The sequence below is a fragment of the Haemaphysalis longicornis genome, unplaced genomic scaffold, assembly GCF_048455015.1.
Source record: "Haemaphysalis longicornis isolate Haplotype H1 unplaced genomic scaffold, Haemaphysalis longicornis Haplotype H1 scaffold_1, whole genome shotgun sequence".
Lineage (NCBI taxonomy): Eukaryota > Metazoa > Arthropoda > Arachnida > Ixodida > Ixodidae > Haemaphysalis > Haemaphysalis longicornis.
The window spans coordinates 17,952,610-17,971,303 of record NW_027526203.1 but is presented as its reverse complement, the minus strand read 5'-3'; the positions used below and the strand labels follow the sequence as shown (position 1 = coordinate 17,971,303).

Genomic DNA, 18,694 nt, shown 5'->3' with positions numbered 1-18,694 from the left:
CTTTATTGCAACAACAACAACAACATTGCAACAACATTTATTACAGAAGGAGGTCCCAAAGTTACAAAACTGTCAGGGGGACCTCCTATTAATACATAAAGCAGATGAAAAGTATATATTTACAGGCAGTGGTTATAATGCATTAGTACATCAAAGTAAATTCAAGTCTGGAAGCATGACTTACACAACATAAGTGAGAATAAAAGAAACGAAAAATGAAATCGACCAAATAAATGTACTGCAAAAAAAAAGAAAATTGTGCAACGCAAAGGATCATCAAAACACACTGCTATTATTTACATCATTAATATAAACAACAGCGACATAAGCAATAGGTACTTATTGATTTAGGCAGCCTTAGGTAACTAGGTGGTGTTTGACATGTTTTATGAACGAATAAGATGAAGTAGAGGTTTTGATGTTAGTAGGTAGTTGACCAGCTGCCCGAACCATAAATCCTAACAGGCGACCTTAAAGGCCAACTGCACTCAAAATTTTTTTTGTCCAAATAAGTAGTCTATGCTCTTAAAATCACCATGGCGAAGTCCTTCGCTTCGTAATCACAGAGAGCGCTAGGTACCGCCGTTCAAAGTACTTCCGAGCAGACGACGTTTGCACCTGGCGGAGAGTCGCCGTAACAAGTTCCGAGCGGCCTGTGACGGAGGTTGGGGAACCTGTCCCGCGAAGCTCGCGCTTCTCCGGCGACTTGCAGGGCGTTCCGCCGGGCGCAGGGATGCGTTCGCCCGGGGTTTCTCTGCTACACCAGCACGCTGTAGCGGCGCCGCCATCAAATGTTTAAACTAACCGCATAGGCAGTAATATCCCCCATTTTTCTCAATGCAAAAAAAATTAAATGATTAGAAGCTTAAACCTATTCAGGCGCTTGCGAACGTGTTTTACTTGATAATATTTTTACTCAAAGAAAAAAATAGCGCAAAAGGAGCACTTGCCTTACATTTGTCATTCCTATTGCATTTACCACAGAAAAAAAAGATATATTATAAATTATTGACCACTTGCACTTCCGCGTCCAATATTGGCCTTATTTTTGCTGGCCCAACGCCACCTCTATCCTTTAGACATTTCCAAAAGTTTTACGACCCAAATAGAGTTCTTGTACACGCGGCTATAAACATTTTTGGGACTTTTGTCTCCCTAGCTAAGTGAACCAAAATCAGCCTTTCTCGTAGTAACAAATACACCCGCACAAATATTGGCCGTCGTATTTGGGAAGTGCGAAAACTAAACTGCTCCTCTCCTTAACAATAGATTATATTTTTGTTCGATTCCCAAGTGAAGTATTTACTTTGAGCGTTAGATTTAGTTAATTTGAAAGCAAAACGTTTTCAACAGTACCTGTCTCTGGTTAAAGTAGAAAACAGCGGTAGATAGGAAGTGCTTTCGTGTTTTAGGGCGTCATTTAGCTCTGGAGGCGGGCTTATGGTTTCAGATCCCTTTTATAATTCGATTCTCGATGTGCACACAGGGGAAAAAATACTGGGCCGATATTCACGAAGGTGTTTGCATGTAATGTATAGTAGAAATAGTGATTTATCCCCTCCCGCGTGCGATTTGTTCCCTTCAGAGAGGGCGACGTGATAGCCGAGGGGTCGGCTATAATAAAATCTGCTTTTCGATATCGTATACGAGCAAATAGCTTTGTAAATCAGGGTCCGTGTTTTACTTGCAATGCCAAAAATTGCTATTCCGGCAGTTATTATGATGGAAAAAATTACTGTCGGGCGGTCTACTTCATCTCGATTGATAGCAACGGGATGCCGGAATTGCGCCCAACTCCATTATCATGGACAAACGTTAGTGGAAGTTCTTCTGTGGAAATAAAAAAGCGAAACGCTGCGCTACCACGCGCATTTGAAGGCGGCTCTGAGCGGCCGCCGGTTCTGGCGCGGTCGCTTCCGTTCCCTCACGTACGTCACGTCCGGCCGCCGCAATGGCCGCCTTTTCTATTCAGTTTCGGTTCCCAAAACGCGAATGTCGCGAGCCGTTTGCGTCGCGCGCGTTGATGTTTGAAGCGCAGTATTTTGCATTTCGCACCCTTTTTATATGAACTGTTAGGTGACATTATTTTTACGTTGTCGAAAATTTGAGTGCAGTTGGCCTTTAATACACACAAATCTCTTTGGGCCTTCTCCAGAACGGATGCCCGAGGTCGCCTGATAGAGAAATTCCTTACATCTTCAGGAGCATGCCTTTTCAACAAAAAAAAAAACAGCGTACATACAATAACTTAGGACACAATACATACTCACATCTTGACTTGGATATTGGTTCTGCAATTCTCTTCCCATGTCTTGAGTGGGGCGTGGGCTCTGACCCGTATGGTAGTGACCACTTCCCCACTTCACTAACGTATATAGGTAGAGGCCCAAGCAGTCCATCTTCCCATAAACGGTTTAATGAATCAAAAGTATATTGGAGTACATTTACAGAAACATCTAAACTACACCACACATCCATAAAACACCTACACGTGGAGGAACCCGCCTAACTCATCACGGCGCACATCCTCGACGCCTGCCAAAAGTCCATTCCCCAGGCCTCCAGTGCACCCCAAAACCGAAGGAGGCCCTGGTGGAACGAGGACTGTAGGCGGGCACGAGAGGCCCAGAACAAGGCGTGAGGTGTCCTTTGCCGGTACCCCACGTCGGGTAATCTCATTTCTTTTAAACGCAGAAAGGCTTTTGGGAAGCGGGTGCGTCCTGAGATGAAAATGGAGATTTGGCGCGCCTTCCTCACTTCCATCAACTCCTACACCAACACTCACAAGGTATGGATAAGAATACGAAGACTTAAAGGACAACATACACATAGCCTGCCCCTGGTCAGCACTATAGGGGACACACTTGAAGACCAGGCTAACTCACTCGCACAACACTTCGAACACGTGTCCAGCTCAGCACACTACACAAACACTTTCATAAAACACAAATCATCTGCGGAAAAGAAGTCCCTGCGTGATAACAAATTCCTTCGGGATAACAACCTAGAATACTCCTTTTTCAATTCTTGAGCTGAAGGCCTCTGTGACCACACGTAAGCCTTCAGCTCCAGGTCCAGACAAAATCACATTCACCATGATACAACATGTACACCCATATACTCTTGAAACACTCCGACATCTATACAACAACATGTGGCTTCCGGGGCACCTTCCAAATGCTTGGAGGGAGGCCTTAGTAGTGGCATTCCTGAAGGAAGGGAAGGGCCCTTTCTCTCCCGCCACTTATCGACCCATCGCCCTGACCAGCTGCCTGTCCAAGCTTCTAGAGAACATGATCAACAGGAGACTCGTGTACTTTCTTGAGTACGATGGTCTTCTCGAGAGTTGCCAGGCTGGCTTCAGGGCGGGGAGATCCACCAACGATCAATTGGTTTCGTTGGAATCATATAAAAAGGATGCCTTCGTACACACAGTTCTGTATTACGGTGTTTTTTGACATCGAGAAGGCCTACGACACCGCTTGGCGTTACGGCATACTTAGTGACCTCAATTCATTCGGTGTATCGGGTAACGGGTTAAACACCCTTATTAGTTACTTGTCTAAGAGGACGTTTCGAGTGAGAGTCGGTAGTGAACTCTCAAAGGTTCACGTGCAAGAAACTGGCGTGCCGCAAGGTGGTGTATTGAGCAGCACTCTTTTCATAGTAATGATGAACTCTCTTGGGAAGGCATTCCCACCTACAATCTCTTATTTCATGTATGTAGATGACGTACAGATATCCTTTAAATCATGTAATATGTCCATCTGCGAACGTCACGTCCAGCTGGGTGTCAACAAACTTTCCAGCTGGGCTGACAAGAATGGTTTGAAACTGAATCCCGGAAAAAGCTTTTGTGTTATGTTCTCCAGGAAGCGTAGGGTCCACCCAGACCCAGACATCACTCTTAACAGCATGTCGATTCCTGTGAACAAGGAACACAAGTTCTTAGGTATTTTATTCGACAAAAAGCTTACATTCATCCCGCATATCAGACAGCTAAATGCAAATGCTTAAAAACTGTGAATATTCTTAAGGTCCTCTCACATCAATCTTATGGGGCCGACAAAGAACTCCTGCTGCGCCTTTACACGGCCTTCGTGGGGTCTCGGCTCGACTACGGCAGTGTCGTCTATGAGTCTGCTACAAAGACAGCACTCAAAATGCTCGACCCCGTGCTGCATCTTGGCCTTCGCCTCTCATGCGGCGCTTTCCGCACTAGTCCTGTCGAGAGTCTGTATGTCGAGTGTGAGAAATGGTGCCTAGGGCATCAGCGGAAGTATGTTGACTTGCTGTATGCATCCAAGATCGTGTCTCTTACCAACCATCTTTTTAATCCTATCATGAACGATACATTAAATATACAGCTCTTTTTAAACAGGCCATCTATCTCTTACCTTTCTCTCTTAGAGTTAGGGAGGAGGCTTCTGCACTTAAGGTGCCTCTGTCAGACACGCAGAAGGCACCCATCCATAATTTTATTCCATCATGGCACCTTCGTCCTGTATCATGCGACCTATCATTCACACTAGTAGAAAAAAATAGGGCACCCAGGAGTGCAATTCTGCAGCACTTCCTGTTCCTGCAGGACAAGTACAGGTGCCCAGAATTCTATAGCGACGCGTCGAAAACTGGTTCTACTGTCTGCTGTGCAGCGCACGGACCAAATTTTAGAGTTAGCAAAACAATAAGTTTTCATAACAGTATTAACACGCAAGAAGCGTATGGCATTTTACTCGTTTCAAACCACATAATCAAACGTAAAATTCTCAACTCCATCGTGTACACAGATTCTCTAAGCGTTGTACAGGTGGTGTCATTAGGAAGGTCATCTAAAAACTATGTGATCAATGCTCTTTGCAAGGTGCTAATGACTGCATATGCCTCAAATCTTCATATAACTATATGCTGGGTACCAGGGCACTGTGGAATCCCTGGCAATGAGGCCGCCGATCAAATGGCTGGTGATGCTGCTCTCATGACTACACTTGACATTACAACAGTACCTTACACCGATCTGGAGACACAGATCAGATGACAGCTTCGTAACACGAGGCAATTGTACTGGAGTCAACAAACAGACAACAAACTACATGTAATCAAACCACAATTGAGACGCTACACAACTGACGTACACAACAGATACGCTGAAGTCGCCCTGGCTACGCTTGGATAGGCCACACACATGTAAGGCACTCACACCTGCTCACTGGATCTTCGCGACCCATATGTAGCAGGTGTGGAAGGGACCTATCCGAAGTCCACATACTAATCACATGCTAGGCACTTGACACCACACGACACAAACATTTCCCTGAATTATTTCGACGACACATTTCACTGCACCCATCATACTTTTTAGCCGACGAACCAATGTTTTCGTCACCGTGATCTAAGTTTTTAGATAAGGTAAACTTTCTGCAGCTCTTGTCATATCACGTGTAGTCATCCCGGCCCTATACACAGCCATCTCCATTGTCTTTTGTTTTGCGACACTTTTACTTTTAGTCACATGTTTTAGTATTTACGCTCTCATCAAAATTCAGTAACTTATTTTTTGGCGCTCTTTGCCCATAGTCGGTCTTGCACCCAAAAACCCAACAATCATCATCATTGTTTTTATATTTGTGCTGCATTTATAATCAAAATGTGGTTTCTATCTGACGACTGTCGTTTTACTTTCATGTGTAGGGTCTGGGCAGCGTGGGGCGGGGATATTTTGCCAAATGCACTGCGCCGTATCGCGTTATCACCTTCAACACAGCCTGCCACTCGTGTGAGATTAGCGCTGCGGAGCGACGCCCGACGCTTAATAAGAGTGCTGGATTTCTTTTTCCTTGTTTTTTAGCACTGAAGTGATAAAGAGTTTCTGTGAGAACACAAAGAAGTCTGCTTGGATGCATAATTTCGAAAGACCGACTTACTCTCGAGTGGCTTCGCGGGGTTGCACAGCCATCAGGGCCGCTAGGTTGACGAGCCCGCATAAATCCAGAACTTGGTGTTGTTACGAATCAGCCCGCCGCTGTGCTTCGTACAATACTCCTCGGCGGTGTGGCAAACCCTCCACTACGTGCGCCTTTCAAACAGCCCCCGCCCCCTCCTCACCCCCCCTCTCTGTGACTCACACTTGCAGCCGACAATTCAAACGCGTCGCTACACGTCTGGGTCGCAGGCGCCTCGCTATCGGCGTGATTCAAACCGGCGTTGGCCGACGAGGCAGGCTGCAACCTGTCCCTTGTACCTTTCACAATTGTACCTTTCACAGAACTACTGTTATGTGTTTGAAAGAGGAAACTATAAGCTACAATTTCATACATAGGAATGCTAAATGCGTCCAGTAGCTCAAGACGGAAAAATGCTATGTGGAACCACTCAAAATCGGCGGTTTTATCGCCTAAACGAAAGAGTTCAAAACCGGTTTCGAACATGAAATGTAGTTGAGTGGGCCACCAAAGTCTGGTTCATTGAAAAAAACACAGTTGTACCTTGTCTAAATGGTTCTTTTAATACTTCAACGCTGTCGTCAAAGCCTTGCGTTTCAGAGACTGAATGAAGCAAGAGAAACGCCTGATGAGTTTGACATTGGTAAGACGAGGCAACTGTTGCAGCTTGCTACAAGTGAACACGTGGCTTAGAGGCAGTTCGAGGCCTGTTTAAAAACAAGAGCCAGACAATGGGGAGGAAACTAGCAGGGGCAAAACTACCAGTTACTGTGGTTAGGGTCTTCGCATCCCAAGAAGGAAGAATCACAGGAAAGTGAAGGCTGCAGAGATCACTGAACAGATGTAAAGACACTTGGGAAAACTTTGTTTTAGGACGAATCAATCGCGTGAGTAAACAGAAACTTTCGAAGCAGCGATTGAGAGCACCAACTGGCCCGCCTTCAATCTGTGGATTGAGAGTAACAGGCAGGCTCCCTACGGAATCATTGGTCTGAAAGAGTGTGCAGGAGCGACAAGAAACATGGGGGGGTAACGAGTGGCCGTTGTTAAGGTTCATTATGCGGGGCATAACAGGACATGTTATACAAGAACGAAGTACAAACAAATAATAAAAACGGGCAGCCGTGCGCTCACCTTGAGAGGATGGCGCTCTGGCGTCTTGAGGGGCGAAGGCTTCGAAGGCGAGTCAGCACTCGTCGGAGAGAAGGTGAAACTGGCACTGTAGGCCGGGCATGACGGAGGGGAGATCGCAGCCGAAGGCCTTGTCTCAGCAGTCTTGGCTAGAAAAGGAAAACAACAGTTTTTATGATCAATCGTTTCCCTGTGACGTAGTAGTCTCGGTGCCTTGGCATTTTTGCCAACGGAGATGAAACCGCTGGGGGAAGAGGCACACAGCTTTGCTGAGAAAGTCTCATGGCTCTCAAGCACGAAGCGCTAATGGCCGCGAGATCGACCTATAGGAGGCGACAGCGTCGCGCTGCTAGTGTGGATGCTCCACTGAGCGGTAGCGTGAGAATGCACACTGCGGGCGCGCTTTGTACCTTTTTCGCGCCGTATGTGCGCACGAAAGGCGCAGGCCAGAGTGGTGCGCTGTAGTTCGGTTCCTGAACGTTCAATGTATTGCATGGAAGTGGCAATAAGCTTTCATTCCTTCGTCAAAAAAGCGGCGACCCATCGGGAATCTCAGAACGGTTGAAATAATTATAATGAACCTTCACACCGTGGCTCGTAGCAAGCTCGATCTTTCTCGAGTATGACTTCAATAAAAACAGAAATAGGGACAAATCAGGAAACCTCAACCTCTGGAATTTAGTTTACGACACCAGTTTCAATAACTTTCGTTGGTAACATGAAGCATTATTCCTTTTGCCTGAAACAGAAACAGCACTTCACTGCCCCGAAAGTTTTGGTAAAAGCTTACGATACTTTTTTGGGTGTTCGGAAGGCAAAGTATAATTTCTCAATTTTAACGAACGCAGAGATTATAAATGCAAAACGATCGGACGGGTAAATTACGCGCGAGTCGCTTATGCAAGGCTTCGATCGGAAGTTAAACGGTGAATTAAATTGCTAACTGACGCAGTGCAATCAACATGTCATGTCAAGCTGGATTTCTGCAAAGTGACCAGCGATCTTGCATATACTCGCTCTCAAAGATAATAAACAACACTCAATCACACAACGATAAAGATGGAGAGTGAAGTTGCCCTGTTGCAGATGTGGTAAAACGTTCCTTTTTATATTTTGTTACGAAATAACGCAACGGGTTCCCGGTAACTCCGACGTGTTGTCAACTGAATATCGCTTCTGTATTGGCATTTACTCTTTGAGGAGTCGTTAAAAATGGCACGGATAAATATTTTGTGTGCTTTCCTTTTCTTTGGGATCCTGCCAATGCTCCAAACAAAGCGAGAAGAGAACGAATGTAACGCAAAAAGCCCTTTCGGCCAGAGACTTCCCAGGAATTGCGGCTAACCTTTTTCAAATTAGTATTTAATGCCAGCAATTTGGCGACAAAAAAATCATCATTCGGTTATGCTGAGCGGAGCACATTTTGTACAAGGTGATTCATGTCGTGATTTGAAAATGGGATATGTAAAAATGACACAAGAAATGCCACAGCTCAGACGCGAACTCACAACTGCTTAATTTTACCGAGAGATACCCCTGAAATACTCTTGCGCATACACAGAAACGTATTTTAAATAATACGTAAAATTAGCAAAAATGTTGCACAGCATAAGCAACGCCTGTCCAAAAATGGTATTTATTTTCAAAAAAGTACGGGTATAATTCCCTGACATAGACTTTGCATGTGTAAAACACATTTCCGTTAATGTGTGAACGATAGCGCCCTGGTCGTGCGCAGTGTAATTGTTTTTGTTGTTTCTTTTTTGTTAAAGGGCACAGATCAATTTTACAAGGGTGTGGCAAACGTACGGGTATACGTACGGGTCTTGCCACTTACCCGTTTGATGTGGTTACTTTTCTCTTTTAAATAATCAGCACGCCTCTTTCAAAACCCACCCTATGACGTTCGGGAAACGGCAGGCAACTGCACTCATCAATAAGAAAAGTGCTAACTGCCGAAGCAATGTTTATAAACCCGTTTCACGCTGAAGCGGTGACCACGGCGATGATGCTTTGCGGAACTAAACTAGCGCAGTATGCCACAACGGCGGCTGATTATATCGTTTTTTAAGTGCAATGCACTTCTTCAGCGACCCTGAACCTGCGTCCACCGGCGATGTCCGCATCACATACCCACGTGGGGGATTGGCCAGTTATCTCCTCGTCTTCCTTGGCAACGGGGGGAGATGGGCGCGCGCTGCCTGGCCGCTGACATGGCACATACCCACGTGGGGGATTGGCCAGGAATCGGGCGTGAGAAGGGCTAATGCACCCGCTTAAAGGAGTACTGACACGAAATTTCAAAGCTGATATCCGCTCTAGCAATCAAGTACAACGACAACACAAATAGGTGTCTGTGAATAAATGCATCTTTCTTTCTTTGTAGTTGTGTGTGTGTGTGTGATCTCTCTTTCGCGAACATTACCGAACCACGCAAATTCAACTCGAGCATTCGCACTTTCACATTCTTCCCCTCGGGGAAATGCGGGGAATTTTAGATGAAATCCGCAAGCAGAGGTAACTATTCCATTGCTTACCCGCCGCGGTGGCTCAGTGGCTAAGGCGTTGCGCTGCTGAGCACGAGGTCGCGGGTTCGATTCCCGGCCGCGGCGGCCGCTTTTCTGATGGAGGCGAAAAGCAAAAACGCCCGTGTGTACGAGATTTCGGCGCACGATAAAGATCCCCAGGTGGTCAAAATTAATCCGGAGCCCTCCACTACAGCTCGCCTCATCGCCTGCATTGCGTCGGCGCGTTAAAACCCACAATCAATCAATCAATATGCCATTGCTTACTGCCGAAAAAGGGCGTATATTTTTAATCGTGTGCAGCGCGCGCATTACACCGCACGCAACTTAAACAAGCAGACGATGCGTGGGCGGGATCCACGCTAGGTGCGGTTCGTGCCTCCTTTCCCCCAGGGGCCGACTGTGATCGATCTCGGGGCGAATAGCGCGAGGAATTATGAAAACGAATGATTTTGACTGACCTCGCAGGTATGACCGCAGGTTTCTAAGGACACTGTCCCACGCACTGGCGGTCTGCACCACGTCCTTGATAAATGACTTCGAAGCTTCTTCGAGCGCCAGCAGGGGGCGCATGTCTTCGGTTGCTCCGCACCAGGTGGCATGAAGCACGACAGAAGACAGGGCCAGAGCCGCAGCCAGAGCCAAGATGCCATCACGGCAGTCACTCTTGCTGGCCGACGACAGGAAGCCAGGCGGCAGGTAGCCATGCAAGCCTGCGGAAGAAAGACGGCAAGGTGAACAAGAGGCAATTCATGCCAGTCATTTTCCCCAATGAAAATAGGTTACAGTGCATGAAAACTGACAGTCCCATTTTCATTTGGCAGTCACAGCCACATCGAAGGTTCCTGGATTACGAAGGTAGCAGAAAGTAGCGGAGGAGGTTTCCCCTCTCGACATTCTAGTGGGACAGAGAAAAACAACTGGCCATCTCGTTACTACTTCCCTACTCAGATGTCCAGATACTGGGGTCGGAGATGTTCACCAGCATTTTCTGTTCTTTCCAAAATCCCTTTTAGACAGCACCGCTCTTTGGTTACATGCCTCCTGCTATCACCAGGCCTCTGATTTAGTCTCGGGGTCACTGGAGACTCCCGGAGAAGCAGTCCAGCATTCCTTTTCCCCACATATTCCCGTGGTGCGGAGAATCCTCCGAATACCCAAGGTGCGGCCAAGACTACATAAAGGAGCCCCGTAATCAATCAAGTGGCCAAAAGTCATGCTAAAACATGAAGTAAAATAATTTCCATTTATGACATTACTGCCTCTCTATGAGGCTAACAGTGACTGTTCATCACACAACCACAAAGGGTCATATCTAGAATCAAAAGCATTGAAACAGTCCCTGACTCTGTAGGTCATTGCCCAGGCCTACGTTTGGAGTTTTAATCACACTCTGCGGTTAATTATAACTTTCAAGAAAAACTAAGAGGAGAGCGTCAATGGAAGGTAAAGGCAATTGCAAATTGGACTCACCGATTACAGTCTGTTCGATGGGAACAAACGCTTCCACAGGGGTAACATCCTCGGCTGCACACTCGGGCTTGCTAAAAACCAAACACGAGCTAGGATCAGAAAGCTCGGCCAAGGGGGTTAATGGGTTTTGTAACAATGTGGATCACATCTTTAATTAGGTCCTGTAATTGTTAACCCATTTCAAAAGTTAAACATGACTTTAAGAAACATAACAAGCAAAACTACAACAAACATTTGAAAAGTTCAATGGTTCAGTCAAAACACAAAATGGGTGCCGCACCAACAGCTGCCTTTTTTTCGTTCTTTTTGTAACAAGGCAAGTTACTTTGTGTCCTGGAATGAATACGAGCTTGGATTCATGTTTTAACTCCTCGGCATTTGCTACGGGCTGCTACAACACTGCCCGGGGTTCACCTTACTCATTGCAATCTAAATTGATCTGAGAATTAAAGCACATAGCAGAATTGGTTCCAGGTAAGTGTTCCATAATAGGTTTTGAGGCACCTTAGGATGTAGCAATTCCTGCGTGCACAAAGTTCCGGTAATACAGAGAAGAGTAAAATGACAGAACTCACATGCTTGGAAGGAGCTTCAGTAGCTTGAGCCCATCTCCTAGCTCGGAGAGTTTGGCGTTCTTGTCGTTGAAACAGCCGAGCTGAGATGAACACAAGAAAAGCGAAGCAAAGGAGTTCTAACCAATAAGAAAACAAGCACTGTCACATAGTGTTTCGTCTAAGCTTTGGTTTAATTATTACATTTATTTGAACATGAGCTGCACGTCGCCTATTTCAAACGCCACGGATACCTCGGCTTCTACAGGCGTTCCACGTGAAGTAGTGCACGTTTCAGTTAGCCTTTCGGTATATTCAGCCAGTAGTTGCCTCGACCGGGCGTACGACGTAACGGGGCGTTTACAAAGACCGCACTGCGCAAGTTATCAGCCTAGAAAGCCTGTCAAAAGGGAAAGCCTGCTGACGAGTCCTACACTAGATTCACGTCCAAAACAAAGCACGCGAACAAGTCTTACAGTGAAAGGCGTTTCCACGGCAAATCTCACCACCCCGCGTTCGTCAAAATATCGTCGCTTGAAAAAGTCACACATTCGGCGAGAACAGCACACAAAACGAGGCGGCGTTGGAAAATAATATACTGCGTACGGTTCGTACCAAGACCCGAACGTGCAAGCATGCGTGCTCTAGCAGGCACGATGCAAAGGCGCGTTAGACAGCGTAGATTGACACCGACATTCGTGCCAATTAACATCTGGATGTAGACCAAAGGGGATACTTGGCTACGCACCCACTGAATCAGAACGTTCACCTTTCGGCTCTGGCGTATGACGGAACCAAGCAGCACCTGGATGGCAGGGGCCGGCATGAAGTCAGCGGTACGGCCAACGGACGTCAGAGCTGGTGGTCGGCACTCCTGCAGTGCGAGCGACCCCGATGGCGCCCTTCCTGACCAGTAGTACCAGTTGTACCAGAGAACAAGGAAGCTAGTAGAGCAAGTGCAAGCAGTGCCAAATGCAGCCGGCGGCTTGAGTCGCGCGCGGCTTTGCCGGCGCGTTCAAACCAGCAGCACCAGAGGGCCGAAAAGGAGTAACGGTGGGATTGGCTGCCGCTGGAGAAAAAACACGACTTTATATTTAGATGTCGTTCTCTTCAAAAATTTTGTGTTTCTGCTGGAAATGCCAAATTCATCAACGAGATACTTCGAAATTTTTTCTTAAACATAAAATAGCCATTCCTACTTCCTATTCATACCTAGCAAAACTGGCGCACACGCTTGTTTCCGTTTCGGACAAAACGGAGCTGCCTAGCGTCTTTAGTGAATTTCGCCTGCGAATTCACAGCTGCGGCAGTGCGGCGCTGCGCTACAGCAGAACGGTTTTGCTAGAGTGAACTAGAATCCCTAGAATCCCTAGACACTATAATTTGGTCTTGCTGCGCAATGACTAAACTACCAAATGTTTGGAACAGCCGACGTCTTCTGTGCTCCATGCCTACGAACGCCGCTTGGCATTTGGCAATTTGTCACAGCAGTGGTGAAACACGAAAGAAAAAATCGGTTTGCCACTCGAGCGGCGCTGCATATGAGAAATTTGCAGACGAAAATCGCACCGTGTAGACGCGCCCTCCGGCATTGCAGGTGAAGGCGCTAAGTCGTCGCACGCTGAGCGAGAGACAACAGATTCTACAGCTGAAGGAGTGCACGTACCCGTCGATAACACAGTGCACATGTGGGCTTGGCCATCTGTGCCGACGTTTGGGCAGCATATGCGGTCGTGCCGTGCTGCTGAGCCCGAGGTTGGGGGTTCGATTCCCGGTCGCGGCGGCCGCTTTTCTGGTGGAGGCGAAAAGCGAAAACGCCCGTGTGTTTGAGATTTCGGCGCACGTAAATGATCCCCAGGTAGTCAAAATTAATCCGGAGCCCTCCACTGCGGCGCGCCTTATCGCCTGCGTTGCGTCGGCGTGTTCAACCCTACAATCAAACAATCAATTTTGTTTTAAGTGAAAGATCCTACGTTTCTTAGTTCTCGCGAAGTAACCAGAATATTATTCCGCTGTTACTTATATTATCTTGCCCAACATGATTTTAAAAGCGTTAATGAGCTTTCTGAGTTCATAAACGCATCTCAACCATTTGAAGCGTGGGAGGATAGGAATAGGTATTTTGCTCGCCCATTTGATAAAATTGTCATTTGTCGTACTCCTCAGCATAATTTAGCATAAAGAACGCAATACATACATCATAAAACATTACTAGATTACTTGTATTAGTACCGAGCGCAGTGCATATGCTGTAATCTAATCAAGACGCGAGCGTACACTTCGCTGGCGCAGGGAGCTATGCAGCGACGGTAAAAGTGACGTACCGTTCACAGAAATCCTCACGCATGCGAAATTGACTCCCGCAATCACAGTATACACAGTACCTCCTGCTCAATGTCCTGAAGAACTGGGAAACTAGCTGAAAAAAAAAGCATTTCCCATGTGCGACCCACTTCCTGAAGTAACCAATCTTAACGACGATGCTGTAAACAAACGCGGGAAGAACCGCCGCCGTCAAAAATCGCGGACATAGAAGCGAACTCAGGCGGCCCACGATGAAATGAGTGCTTCACCTCGAACGATGTCCGACTTCTAGGACATCGCGAGCCAGGAAGCCCGCAAATAGTTCTTTTTAGTGGGATAATAACGTTTGTTCGCGTGAGCGAATATGCTTACTTTTTTGGGCTTGCCTCAACAAGAACTAGAAACGTATATTTCTGACACAAACAAAACCAGTTTGAAATGCATCTCAGGGGCCGTTTAACGTCCTTGCTTTTCAGAATCCCACGAGCGTCAGCGATGTGCGCACAACCGGCCTACGTCTCTACCAGTTGCAGTGTCTTCGCCTGCAGCCTTAGTCTTGGTCAACTTCCATGAGGAACTAGAAAACCGTAGCTCACCGTGCTCCCCCCGAGACAACTGTCGTCCGAACATTACTTGCCTGTGGTACCTCATCGAGGCGGAGCTTGCGTCCATGGCGCCGGTTCCATCAGTTACCCATCCCTCGTACCGTCCATGCCATGTCATACTCTGAGGCTGCTTCGAAACCCCCCATGCTAATGGAAGCTCTCCCGCTTCCGTCTTCTCATGGGCATCTGACAGTAATCTCAACTGGTTTGTTTCCTCAGACGCACTACTTGCACGTTTGTCCTTTGACCCTATACGGCGAGTTATCATCCTTGGGCAAATGACCTAACAGTGATTTTTCATTTTCTAACGTACGCCTACAACACTGCTGCTCAATGCATTTTCACCGTGTTTCTCGTGTATGGCTGGCATCCACCATTCGTTCTGCATGCATCTTTCTTTTCCTGCCCGGTTTCTCCATCAGTCAACATGACAGATCAATTTGTTTCGCGGATCGTGCATTGCCGGAGCTTCCCCCAGGTTGAACGCTGAGTCCTGCCAAGACAACCGGAAGTCTTGCTACGATACAGCTATGTACTCCACTGTGCATGTTTCGCGTCTGAAACCGTTTCTTCGCCGATCGCCATCTCTTTGACTTGCGGCTAGGTTGGCTGCTCCGACCGCCGGGTAGTTAATGTGAGCGCCGTTTTAATACCTATCTCTACAGTGGCCATTCTCCCCACTCATAGCATCCGCAAACACTGCTATAATTAGCATCAACTTCAATCACGCGCCACCGGCTGCCACCCTCACATCGTACGTGCCTTGCGCGACCGTGACCTTTACATATATAGTCGAGAGATATAGAGTCGAGTCCTTAGTTGCTGCAGGAATACGCACAAAGTAGAAGTACGCCCTTCGGAGACTTCCTTTCCGAAGAGCGTACTTCTACTTTGTATATATATATATATATATATATATATATATATATATATATATATAGCGAATCAGCATTGGAAATGAGGGGCTCGTTGAAAATAACATAGAAAAACCTCGGAAAGCAAAGGGGAGGATGTGGTAGGTCATTGAAACAGATAAAGAAGTTGGAAAGAAGGAAAGTGCGAGAAAAAATGCCCGCCAGGTGGGATCCGAACCCACGATCTCCAGAATACCGGTCTGGTGCGATAACCACTACGCTACCGGCGGGGCGATTTTCCCCTCCACGTTCTGGGGTATATATGTTAAGGTATTTTTGTTTCCTGTGCTTGGGGCTGGTAGCCAGCGCCACTCGGACTACTGGGTGTGACGGGGACCTTTTTAACCCCCGGGCCGTGACTCGACTCAGTTTTCTTGACTGCCAACTCTTATTTCTGTGTAATATATATATAGGGTTTTTCCAATGAGGGGCTCGTTAGGAAATACAGAAAGAAATGCCGGCTGTCTACAACGCCAACGAAGGCATAGGGGAATGGTTAGACTATCTTTTACCGTTAGTGACGTTACATTATTATTTTTATTAATTACGTGAGAAAGAAAGGAAAACACGCGCCCACAGTGGGGACCGAACCCACGCCTTTCTTTCTTTCTCACGTAATTGATAAAAAAATAATGGAACGTCCCCAACGGTAAAAAATAGTCTAACCATTCCCCTATGCCTTCTTTGGCGTTGTAGACTGCCGGCATTTCTTTCTGTTTATATATATATATATATATATATATATATATATATATAATTAAGCTCCTCAAGAGGAATATCCTTGAAGTGCCCTGTCTCTACGAAAAACAGGATCGGGAGCGCACATATTGCGGAATACTTACATCCGCAATGAGAACAGTGGCACCCTGTAGGCCAAGGCAAGGATAAGCCGTCTCTTGAGGTAGGTCTGCCTCTCTTTAAAATCGGAGCAGGTCACCCATCGGCCAATCGTACACATGCTCGGGCTGCGGTGGAAATTTTTGGCTAACCCCTGTAATGAAAGCGAAGTGAGCGACGTCTCGATGACACATGATGCCGAAATGAATATCTCTGAAACAGCTGCTTCCTTTAAATTTGTGCATGTAATCTTAAAACCCCAGTTCTGCTCACCACAGCTGTTAACGTTTACCTCCATGTAATGCACCATAGCAGATTCTAGCCAACAGTTACGCATATGAGCCTGTAAGTTCAAAAAAAAAATCACGACACTAGCGTGTTTCAGGTGTTCTTTCGCAAGAAAGGGCACGTAGCTTATCCACTTTGAAAATAGCCTACCAATTTTCCTACTCTTCTACCACGAACAATTAAGGCAACATGACCCTGTGTGTTTTCTTCTTGGTATGAAAAGGGCGGTATGACATGTGTTAACACTTACCTCTTCACGAGCTTGATGCTTCCACCGACGTAGACGACCATAGAACTGAGCTAGCGAAGTCTCCGACTTTGCACCGTCGAAGCTGAATGTTCGAAGCTGAGGTGCAGACTGTCGTGAGGCTCGGTAGGACCCTAGGAACTTCAGTTAGAGTAAAAGCTGCTATTCTAAACCACGAAGGCCCTGGCCGTCCGGACGTTCAGTCGAAACGGTCCCGGAGAAGCACGGACCGCACGGTCGGGCACAAAATGCGCATAACAATGTTGTGAGCATGGCTAAACGCCCTCGATTTTTCAGACCAAAGGTCGAGACGTAATAAGGCAAAAGCGACAGCGTTTCCAGCATAGTTCGGTGCATTTAGCCCGATTTGGCGGCGGTCACGGGCGGGTTTTAGTCGGATAGGCTGGCGTTGCTCGGGTCGGCTCGGGTGACGAGAACTTTAGGCTTAGCATTGCCACGGATATTTGATCACCGCTATCTGTGCAAATGCAAATGGCAATCCCTAACACAGCTTTTCACCACACTATCATCCCATTTCTCTCATGCAGAACTGTATTTTCCCGATAACTGCCATTTGAGCGATCGGTGACCAAGACATCTACCGTGGCCTGTTTTGATTCTTCCGCGCACGTAGCGCCATCCTTCGGCCACTCGCCGCACTGAGCGCCGGGGTGCCCGAAATGGCCCGTCGAACCTGCGCGGCCGGCCAGCGTAGACTTGGTATTGCGGCAGATATCTGATCGCCGCTTTTAAAATCAGTGTTGATACACAATGCCTAGTCCAATTTTCCACCACACTAACATCTACTTTCTCGCATGTGGAACTTCTTTTCAGCGATCATATTGATTTGGAAGAGCGGCGACAAGCTATTTATATACTATGGTCTGCGCCGGTTCAAGCTTCAGCGATATTAAAAAACTGACGACGGCGAAGAAGTCGCCGGCCTAATCTCCTCAGCTGTGAACACCTAGAGTTGTTCTGTCTGTCTGTCTGTCTGTCGGGTGGCAACGACTCATCCGAGTATGACGATTCACACGACATGTCGACTGCGCGGGTGAGTGCGGACCATGGGTCCTATTCTCCCCTGCACAAATTCACAGTGAACTGTTATTTGCCGGAAGTTTTTTCTGAATAGCTTTGAAGTTTGGTCACAGGTTCCGGTTGACAAAGAGGTTATGCGTGCGTCGTCATTTTAACGTTTCATGACGTTTACGGGCACCAGTTCTAAAGTTCGTCTTATTTCTCTTTACTGAAACCCGCCGCGGTGGCTCAGTGGCTAAGGCGTTGCGCTGCTGAGCACGAGGTCGCGGGTTCGATTCCCGGCCACGGCGGCCGCTTTTCTGATGGAGGCGAAAAGCAAAAACGCCCGTGTGAACGAGATTTCGGCGCACGTTAAAGATCCCCAGGTGGTCAAAATTAATCCGGAGCCCTCCACTACGGCGCGCCTCATCGCCTGCGTTGCGTCGGCGCGTTAAACCCTACAATCAATCAATCTCTTTACTGAAAGCTCATAATTCTTGCCCGGCAATAAAAAACTAGACTACCGTGGATATGACAACGTATACGCCTGTCTTTGCTATTCAACATCAATGCGGCTTGTATGTCACGCACTTTCTGTGATTTCGTGAGAAGGCGTGACGTAATTTAAACAGCTGGCGGCAACCATCACGTGACACATTGGAAACTTCAGCCTGCGTAAAAGTGACGTAGTGTTACATAAAAGCTTGAAAATGACGGCTGCTGTCGCCGTGATTTAGGGCAAAAAATTTCACCTACCTTCGGCGCTGTGAAAACCACGTGAATTTGCTGCAGGCGCAGGTTCGCATGACGCGCGGTTTAGAGCATATTTTCTACGGAAAGAATTATTATAGTTTTGA

The 18,694-nt window shown here is 47.0% G+C and overlaps 1 protein-coding gene across 1 annotated transcript in view; it reads right to left on the bottom strand.

The window, feature by feature from the left end:
- Positions 1-16,861, bottom strand: part of LOC144156312 (uncharacterized) — a 31,344-nt gene extending 14,483 nt beyond the window's left edge. Inside the window, exons 1-6 of the mRNA XM_077688323.1 lie at positions 16,821-16,861; positions 12,371-12,566; positions 11,647-11,726; positions 11,072-11,142; positions 10,060-10,311; positions 7,077-7,222 (exon numbers count right to left, since the gene is read on the bottom strand). Of these exons, the coding sequence (XP_077544449.1) occupies positions 7,077-7,222; positions 10,060-10,311; positions 11,072-11,142; positions 11,647-11,726; positions 12,371-12,566; positions 16,821-16,861 (786 nt within the window). The remainder of the gene's footprint in view (positions 1-7,076; positions 7,223-10,059; positions 10,312-11,071; positions 11,143-11,646; positions 11,727-12,370; positions 12,567-16,820) is intronic.
- Between the last annotated feature and the right edge of the window lie 1,833 nt (positions 16,862-18,694).